Source organism: Zosterops lateralis, assembly GCF_965231275.1.
Source record: "Zosterops lateralis genome assembly, chromosome: 18".
Taxonomy (NCBI): Eukaryota; Metazoa; Chordata; class Aves; order Passeriformes; family Zosteropidae; genus Zosterops; species Zosterops lateralis.
In genome coordinates, this window is record NC_139778.1 from 563,420 (window position 1) to 572,880 (window position 9,461).

Here is a 9,461-nt window from a genome sequence, read left to right on the forward strand (position 1 = left end):
TCAGGTGAGCCCTGCAGAGACATAGCCCAGGATCTGCACGGTGCTGGGGTAGCTCTTGCGCATCCCCATGCAGCGCTCCTGGTCGATGAACAGGGAGTTGTTCTTGACCACCAGGTCGTGCTCCAGGACGCCCTTGGAGCGCACCAGCATCTGCAGCATGTCCTCGGAGGCGCGCAGGCACTGGTGCAGGTTCCGCAGCGTCTCGTTGATCTCGTTCACCTCTTGGACCAGCCTGGAAAACAGCGAGACCGCATCAGAGCCCCCCCACGGAGGTGGTGCCCACCCAGATGGGCCCTCTGGGCTCAGCATTTCCCCCAGCAGTACACTCGGGGTGACTCCAATCCCCATGCCCTACTGTGGGAGAGCCGAGGGCAGAGCTCCTCCCAACCTCCATGAGGAGGAGTGAGAAGCTTGTTCCAAAGCTCTGGAGATGTTCAGCCACGTCTGCCAGAGCAGCTTGTGCCACCAGGGATGTTTCCCATTTGTGTTTGGCTTTGTGGCTTTGTAGGTTCACCCTCCTGGATCTCCCCGTGCAGGGATCCTGCACAGGAGACACACACAGCAGGACAGGCCACTGGGAGAGGCTAAAGGGGAATGTGAAATAAGTGATGCTGAACCAATTATGGGGTTGGGTTTAAATCACTTTGAAAAGGGAACTGTGCTCAGAGGGTTCCCAGGAGGAGCTGTGAGCTCTGGGTGCCTCCCTGGGCACTCCCTGGGGCACAATCCCCAAGTCTTTGAAAGGATTCCCAGTGTGCCCAGCAAGGGGAAGCCAGCTCCACACATGCACCCTTCCTTGGAGGTACCCAAAGGGAAGGGGCTCAGCTCTCTCAATCTCAGCCTGTCAGAGAGTAGACTCATGGACTTATGAACCAGAATCCCCGAGTGGCTTGGGTTGGAAAGGTCCCCAAAACCCATCCAGTGCCACCCCTGCCATGGGAGGGACACCTCCCACTGTCCCAGGCTGCTCCAAGCCCCAGTGTCCAGCCTGGCCTTGGGCACTGCCAGGGATCCAGGGGCAGCCACAGCTGTGCCAGGAGCTCCCCCCTCACAGAGACCAATTCCTGCCCAATATCCCATCTGCCTTCCATCTCTGAGTTTAAAGCCACTACCCCTTGCCCTGTCACTCTCTCTCATTTTTCTAAGCCCCCTTAGGGTGCTGGAGGGCCACAGCAGGCAGAGTAAGAGGCTCATCCCTCAAAACTGAGCAGATGCAGCCACCTGGATGAGGCAGGAGAGAAGATGAGGTTTGCCCAGGTGGGAAAATTCCAGCCCCTCATGGGGTGGCATCAGGCTGGACCCAGCCATGGTGCCCAGCCTCTGCCAGGGCAAGGGCTGGGACACCTGCTCAGTGCTTCAGGTTCCACCAGGGCCCTCGTGAAAGGAATATCTGGGGGGACAAAAGCCATTGTGTCCTGCAGAGATGCTCCTGAGCGAGCCCCGAGCCCGTCCTCACCGGAGCTGGGCAGCGTCCCGGCACAGCTCCACGTTGGGTCTCCTCGTGCGCTCGTCCAGCCGGGTCTGGGCCACCTTCAGCTGGGCCTCTTTGTCCCTTATGGTCTTCTGGATGACTTGGATCTTCGTCTCGATCTGGAAGATTTCCTGCCGTGTCTGGGGTGAAACGAACGCCATTGTCAATGAAAAAATGGCTTCTCAAGTGATCAATGACATCATTCCCTTTTCTCCTGCTGGTGCAGAGAAAAACCCGAGTTCAATAAATAGCCCCTGGGCTCAGGCCACTGGCTCTGCCTCATCAAGGCACAGATCCAGCAGAGTTTTCAGGGAAAATCTCTTTGCCCTTCTTGCCACATCAGAGGAGAGTTAGGAGCAGAGGAGGTTTAGCAGTGGTGATGGATCTGTTGAATTACCAGCTTCCCAAAACTGCTGCTTGCACAAATAGATCATCCATCAGCTAATACAGGGAAAGGTTTTAATTGCTCCTCATTTAAGGATGTGGCATCAGCCCCTAGTGCTGCAAACTTAGCCAGTCCAAACCGTTCCCAGGAAGATTCCAATGAGTTCCATTAGTCTGAGCCAGTTCCCACCACTGATCTCCCCCCTGTGCCCAGCAGAGCAGGGCAGAGAGCCCACAGACAAGTGGCCATCCCTTCGGAGGACACTCAGGGGTGACCTCATCACTCTCTACAACTTCCTAAAAGCTGGCTGTGCTCAGCTGGGTGTTGGTCTCTTTCTCCAGATAGCAACTGACAGAAGGAGAGGACACAGGCTCAAGCTGCACCAAGGGAAATATAGGTTAGATATTAGCAAAAAAAGTTCTTTGCAGAAAGAATATTAAAGTACTGGAATGATCTGCCCAGGGAGGCGGTAGAGTCACCATCCATGGATGTGTTTAAAAAAGGAACTGGATGTGGCATTCTGTGGTTTAGTTGAGGTGTTAGGCCTGGGTTTGACTCGATGGTCTTGGAGATCTCTTCCAACCTTGTGATTCTGTGATTCTCTGTGTTTCTCTGTGATTCTGTGATTGTGTGAATTCTGTGATTTTGTGAATTCTGTAAATTCTGTGATTTTCTGAACTCTGTGAATTCTGTGAACTCTGTGTGAATTCTGTGAATTCTGTGATGATGTGAATTTTGTCATTCTGTGAATTCTGTGGTTCTGTGAATTCTGCGATTCTGTGGTTTTGTGTGATTCTGTGATTCTGTGAATCCTGTGATGATGTGAATTCTGTGACTCCTGTGATCCCGTGCTGGCGGCAGCGAGGGCGGGGCGGGTACCTTGGCCAGGTGTGTCTGGATCTTGCTCTTGGCGTTGGCGATCTCGGTGATGCGGCTGGTGAAGGCGTCGTTGACCTTGCTGAACTGGCGCCACATCTCGTCGGCCGTGCCCATCAGCAGGCTCTCGGTGCTGGCGCGCAGCTTGGCCGAGGCGGCGCGCGCGCTCTGCGAGCGGAAGATGTTGTTGTCCGTGAACCTGGCCCATGTCTCCGGCACCGAGACCCTGCGGGGGGACAGCACAGCCCTTGGCAAAGCTGAGCTATGAGCCGGGCTGTGCTCGCTGCTGCACAGGAACATACAACAATCACATGGATGTGAAACCTCTGGACCCTGTTTTGGCTTGGTGGTGTTTATGGAGTGAGGGCATGCTCACCGAGACAACTTGGGAAAGCTCAGACAAACAAAGGGTTCTCCCACAAAAAACAGATTCCAACTGGATCTCCTATTTACAGTTTTGAGGCATTGAGTGCCAAGGAATTCCCAGTCTCACAAGGACACGCAGGTCACAACTGAGTCAATTCCTTTTGCTCATAGCCCATCTCAGTCTCCCACTACACCAAATGAGCTTTGGATACCACTCCATTCCCTGTCTGTGCATTTGGGATGAAGTTCCTGCCTGTGCAGTAGTCCAGAACAAAGTCAACAAAAGACTTAAACACCACATAAGCTCCATTTAAAACCTGCTGATTCTCGGCACATTTTACCCTCCCCTCTGAATTTCAGCCTCAATCCTTTGCAACCCATTTGCCTGTCTAAATACGTCTGAGCCCTACTGTGAATAATTATTCAAACTATGAGAAAAATTGTCTCAATCTGTGCCTCTCCATAAACTTCATGGGTTTGTGTGAGCAGCTTTATTCTCTCAGCCCTTTGCCACTTGGGCATCTCTCTGTGTGCTGGGTTAGGTCACTGTTCATTTATTACTGCAGAGCCAAAGCTGAATTCCTGGCACCCAAAAGCAGCTGAACCCTGTCCCAGGACCACACTCTCATTTCTTGATTTTCTGGGTCATTTCAGCTCCCTGCCAGGCCTTCTCCATAGAGGGGTGAACCCCCAGACTTTCCATCAGTGAGGAGCACTTGGGCAAGCACCAAGACATCTTTGAAAATATGCATGAACTTAATGAGCTGTGCAGAGGTGCTGGGCTGAATTCATTTGCAGGCTGAGCTCTGAGCCCTGATCTAATGTTTAATTAGGTGGGGCTTGCTTTCACCACCGAATATTATGTACCAGCTAAAAGCAGAGGGTTCTCCTCCCTCCGGAGAGCCCAGAGGGAAACAACCCCTGGGAGGTGGGAGTCTCCAGGAGGGGTGGATGTGCTTCAGAGAGGGCTGGGAAATGCCAGCTCCCTGCCAGCCAGGCTCTGTGCCAGCCAGGCCCCTGTGCTCACGTGGCATCGATCCTCTCCACGCCCTTGAAGAAGTGGAGGCCTCTGGAGGTGTTCTTCATCTGGTAGCACTTGCTGTCGATGTGGTGGCCCAGCTGCTTGTCAGCCAGGTCCTTCTCCAGCTCCTGCCGGGCCTCCTTGTTGCACCTGGCACACATCAACAGCAGCCTCAGGCAGGATGGAGGTGTGGGATGGAGGTGTGGGGTGGAGGTGTGGGGTGGAGGTGTGGATGGAGGTGTGGGGTGGAGGTGTGGGATGAAGTGTGGGATGGAGGTGTGGGGTGGAGGTGTGGGGTGGAGGTGTGGGGTGGAGGTGTGGGATGGAGGTGTGGGATGGAGGTGTGGGGTGGAGGTGTGGGGTGGAGGTGTGGGATGGAGGTGTGGGATGGAGATGTGGGGTGGTTTTCTGCCCACCTCTCAGCCCCTGGGTGCTCATGGAGCATCCCTGCCTGCCTCCCCCAGAGCCTGCAGGGTTCTAACCCACAGGGAGCGCTCTGTTGCGGGGCACAGCACAGCTGCAAATGCTTATCAGCCCTGCAGCCCTCCTTACATGAGCTGGGCGTTCACTGTATCCAGGCACTGCTGTAACCTCTCCCGGCAGGACCTGATGATCTTGATTTCCTGGGCAAAGGCAGAGCAAACCCATCAGCATCGGTGCTCAGACATCCTCGGGACTCCTTTTCCCTCAGCCTCCCCAGCCTAACACACAGCAGGAATTTCCCCTTCCCCAGAGCAAACACGGGGTGCAGGCAGGGACCCCAGCCCCAGGGCACCCATCTGTGCAGCTCAGCCAGGGACAGGGACCGGGAGGGGACAGGAGGGGACAGGAGGGGACAGGAGGGAGCTGTGGTCACGGCCACAGCCAGAGACAGGAGGGGGCTGTGGCCACAGCCAGGGCCTCTGAAATCTCTTTCAGGGTGGGCTCCAAGTTTTTTCATTTTGACATCAATGGCCAGGGCTGCTCTCCATTGCAAGGAGACAGGGCTGGATCCTGACCTGAATGGGCCAGCAGTGCCCTGGGCCAGCAGTGCCAGGCACACCCCCAGTCCCAGTCCCAGTCCCAGGGCATTTTCCTCCCCACATAAATCCCATCCATATGGTACAAGAGGACTTTGGTGTAAACCCCCAGTCAGTTCTAGGCAGGGTTCAGCCCCCTGCTGCTCTCAGCTCTCTTGACTGCAGCACAAGCCCATTGCACCCATGAAGGTTTCCAGAGTGATCGGTGCTCCAAACCCAGGGATGTTCAATCCCTCCTGTCTGCAGGAGCCAGCTGAAAGCACAGCCTAAATGCATCCCAAACATTAAAAACGCAAATGGCATTATGGAGATACCAGCTCTGATAATTTTCCTAAACCCTCATGACCTTTAAGCTAATATTTTAATTTTTCAGGGCCTGACTCATAACAAAAAATCTTCTAAGAGAGCAGTGTTTTCACAGGCCCAGGGCCTGCAATTTCCTTCCCAGTTTTGTGAGGCTTTTGCAGTGATTATATTTCACTGTCCCCTGCATTAGGATCCCATTTGCTGTACTGTGTTTTTTTTAATTCATGATTTAAAGCAGCCTAGATGAAGGCAGGAAGGAGTGCAGGTTTTTATGATTTCTATCAAATCTGTTGCCTGAGCACACCGTGACAGTCCTGCTGTCTGAGCTGCCCTGAGCAAAGCAGAGCTGGGGGAAGTGTAATTAATATCTTTTATTAGCCCAACTAACCTATCTGGGAAAGCAGACAAGCCATCAGGCACACCTTGCCCTCTCCATCTGTGTGTGTGTGTGATATACAGAATGTGCCACAGATATAGAGACAGATCACATAAACAATGAGAGATCTGTGCAGGCAGGACTCTGAAATCAGGACCATCTCACAGGCTCCTCACAGAGGCTCAGAGGACCCTGATGTGCCACAAAACCCGGCTCATTTCCAGCTCCTCCTCCCGCTCCCATGGCCATGCTGCTGTCTGGGAACAGCAGCCCCTGCCCCAGCAGATTTGGGGGGTGGAAGAATTCAGCACCTCAGCAGCGCCGAAGAGCTGGCGAGGGAACAGGGCTGCCAAACTTGTTCAGGGGAGCTCAGGTAAAAATAACTCTGCCTCAGAGGTGTGTTGCCAGACTCACCTCTATGAGCTGTTTCTCCACATCGTCACTGACCAGGTCAATGCCCATCCTCTTCTCCCGGTTGAGCAAACATTTGTGAGCGACCTGGTGGGGACATGTGGTGACATCAGCGCTGGCTGCAGGGACAGGGCTCCCTGCAGGGACAGTGCCCATGTCAGGGAGCGCAGGAGAAGGAAATACAGGTGGGTACAGGATGGCAGCCCAGAAAAAGCTGCCCGAGGCAGCTGGGTTAGCTGACAACAGCAGTGAGGGAACATCAGCGTGGAATCAAAGGGAGGGAGGCCACGTGTCCCCACACCACCACAGCTGAATGCAGGACACCATGTCAGGCTTGGTGCTGGCCTCTCCAGAGCCCCAGAGTCAGACATGGGCTTTTGTGTCCCAAGGCAGGCTTTTGGATATAGAAATACTTGGTTAAACAAACAGTGCTGTGATGTGCTCAGCGTGTGCTGGAGGAGGATGCAGCAGATGCAGGGAATTTGTTTATCGCCGACTCAACTAATGGGCTCTTCACAAAAACTTTCCAACCTTACAGAGCCAGGACAAACTTTACGAGAGTCTGAGTGGCTGCAGATGTTTGGGCTGGGGGCTGCAGGGTCCCTACCTGGAAGGGGCCCTCGGTGTCGGCCAGGGCTCTCTCCAGCCGTTTCTGCATGTCTGCCAGGGAGTTGGTCTCTCTGATCATGGCATCCAGCTCGATGCAGAGCTCAGACTTCCAGTACTCAATGTCATTGACGCGCTCCCCCAGGTTCTGGGTGCTCTCCCCCTGGCTCCTCTTGCCCTGCTGGTACACGTCCTTGATGGCGCGGTTCAGGTCGGCGCGCAGGCGCTCCGCGTTGTGCCGGGTGGTCTCCGACTCCTTGTAGTTGGTCATGTTGGACCTGTGCCAGTCGTCCAGCGTGTGCCGGCTGAAGGCCCCGTTAGGCCTCTCAGAAATGAAAGGAACCATCTTGGTGGCGGGGAGCCCCGGGAAGCTCTCGGTGAGGGGAGACAAGGTGGGGTTGAGGGCAGCTGCTTTGTAGTAGGAGTTGGGCATCCAGGGCATGCTGAAGCTCTCGGGGTGATAGGGCATGCGGCTCTTGTAGCAGTTGCCAGCCATGGTGCTGGTGGCTGGCAGGACCTTGGGAGGTGGTGGCCGTGGCTGGTTGAACTTGGCTTTTAAGGGGTAGCCGTAGAGTTCCATCCTGGAATGCTGCTCGTGCGGGTCCTGCACAAAGGGGGCAGAGGAAAACCTCGCTCAGAAAGTTGCTGCCCTTGTGGTGCCTCTCACAACAACCCCCAGCTTGTGCTGGGAGCAGTCCTGTCCAGGGCACCCACACAGCCCTTGAATCTCCTGGGTCTGAATCCCCTCTGACAGCATCACAAGTCTTTGTATAGGGAGGGATTTGACACCAACTTTGCTGTTGATATCTTGTGTCAGGTCTTGAAACGAGGAGAGAAACAAATCATGGCTGCTCAGGAGGAAAACAGCTCTTATATCTTTATTTTCCTTGTTCCTTAGTCCCTTATTTTCTATTATTCCTTAATTTTCTCTGTCAATCTAATGACCTCCCCTGGGAGGGTGGGCAGGCCCTGGCACAGGGTGCCCAGAGCAGCTGGGGCTGCCCCTGGATCCCTGGCAGTGCCCAAGGCAGCTTGGAAATGGGGCTTGGAGCAGCCTGGGACAGTGGAATGTGTCCCTGCCATGGCAGAGATGGTCCCTTCCAACCCAGGCCAGCGAGTCTCATCCCAGGATCCAGCCTGGCCAAAGGCTTTGGGATGGGCAGTGGGAAACTCCCACCCCCAAATTCAGCACAAAAGCTTTCACAGGCGTGACTGGCTCAGAGTCACGTTGGCAGAACCAAAGATGAGATGTCTGTGCTCAGCCCCAGCAAAGGCCCTGCGTGTTCCCATGAATCAGTCGTTCCAGCCCTTTTGCCCCTGCCAGGGAGAGGCCACTGCCATTCCCTGTCTCCATGCCACTCATTCACCTGGGGAGCAGCATTTGGAGAGTGGGGGATGCCTTCCCTGGCTCCCACCCTGCAAATAACCCTTTAGACACAGACAGACAAGTGTTTAAGAGACAAAAAAACTTCGGGAACAGGCTGGATTACTTTTTTCCACGTAGTTCCAGCTGAAATAAAAGCCCTTGCATGCCCCTTGGGATAATCCACACCAGAACGAGAGCTTCCAGCAGCCCTGGGCACGGGCACAGCTGGCAGCTGCTGCCCACCCAGCTGGGAATGTCTGGGGGCTGGAGGGGGTTTGAGGCTGGGGACAATACCGGCTGTGCTGCTGCTCCCTCCTGGTGAGCACAGCTCCCCCCTGGCTGCTCGTGGGGCGAGCTCAGGGCTGGGGGTGCCCAGGGGTGCTGCTGCTCATCTCTGGGTGCTGTGGTGGTGCTGGCCCTGCCTGGCTCTGCAGGGCCCCGTTGCTATGGCCGGGGGTTCTGTGGCCAGGGACCGTGTTCCGGAGGGGTCTGTGACACTGGCTGGGCTCTGTGACCCGTCTTGGCCATTGACCCACCCTGTAAAGGCCACAGCAATGGCTGTTGGGCAACACAGGCTGCTTGCTGGGCAACCTGGGGCCAGTAAACACCTCTCAGGGCATCCCAGTTCCTGCCCTGAACTCCTGCCCTGCTGGGCAAATTTGCACAGCCCCTGGGCAGCCAAGGCCAGCTCTTGAGTGGCTGGATAATGTCTGTGGCCACCTGATTTTGGTGAAGGATGTCCTGCAAGGAGCAGGGTCCTTATGGGTCCCTTCCAGCCTGGGATATTTTATGGTCCTATGAGTTCAGTGCCCTCAATGGCCAACCCAGTGGCAGCCCAGTGTCCAGGGCTGGCCAGGGCTCTGAGAACCCTGGGCAGGTGGGAGGTGTCCCTGTCCATGGCAGGGCTTGAAGGTCCTCTCCAACCCAAAGCATCCCAGCCAGGAGTTCAGTGCAGACTCTGTATCCCAGTGCCACCCCTGGGCAACTTGATCCCATCCCTGGGCAACCCAGTACAGTTCTTGTGCCTCCCAGAGCCACTTCTGGGAAACCAGAGTCACACTGGGCAACTCAGTGTCCTCCCTGGTGCCCCTGGGCCAGCCAGGGCCTCACTGGGTGAGTGGGTGGGTGGGTGGGTGCCTCAGCACAGGGGTGAGGTGTCCTCTGGGCCCCTCCCAGCACTGGGTGACAAGCAGCAGTCACCTCGTGACACTGGGAATATTCTGGGAATGCTTTCCTGGTCCTCTCTGGCTTTAGCCTG

The 9,461-nt window shown here is 55.4% G+C and overlaps 1 protein-coding gene across 1 annotated transcript; it reads right to left on the reverse strand.

The window, feature by feature from the left end:
* TEKT3 (tektin 3) lies at positions 1-7,417 on the reverse strand (the record flags this gene model as incomplete). Its single annotated transcript, XM_083874699.1, has 7 exons — positions 1-232; positions 1,457-1,611; positions 2,736-2,958; positions 4,126-4,290; positions 4,672-4,742; positions 6,235-6,318; positions 6,839-7,417. The coding sequence occupies 7 exons, from the start codon at positions 7,415-7,417 to the stop codon at positions 1-3; spliced, it is 1,509 nt and encodes a 502-aa protein (XP_083730825.1).
* Positions 7,418-9,461: the final 2,044 nt, after the last annotated feature.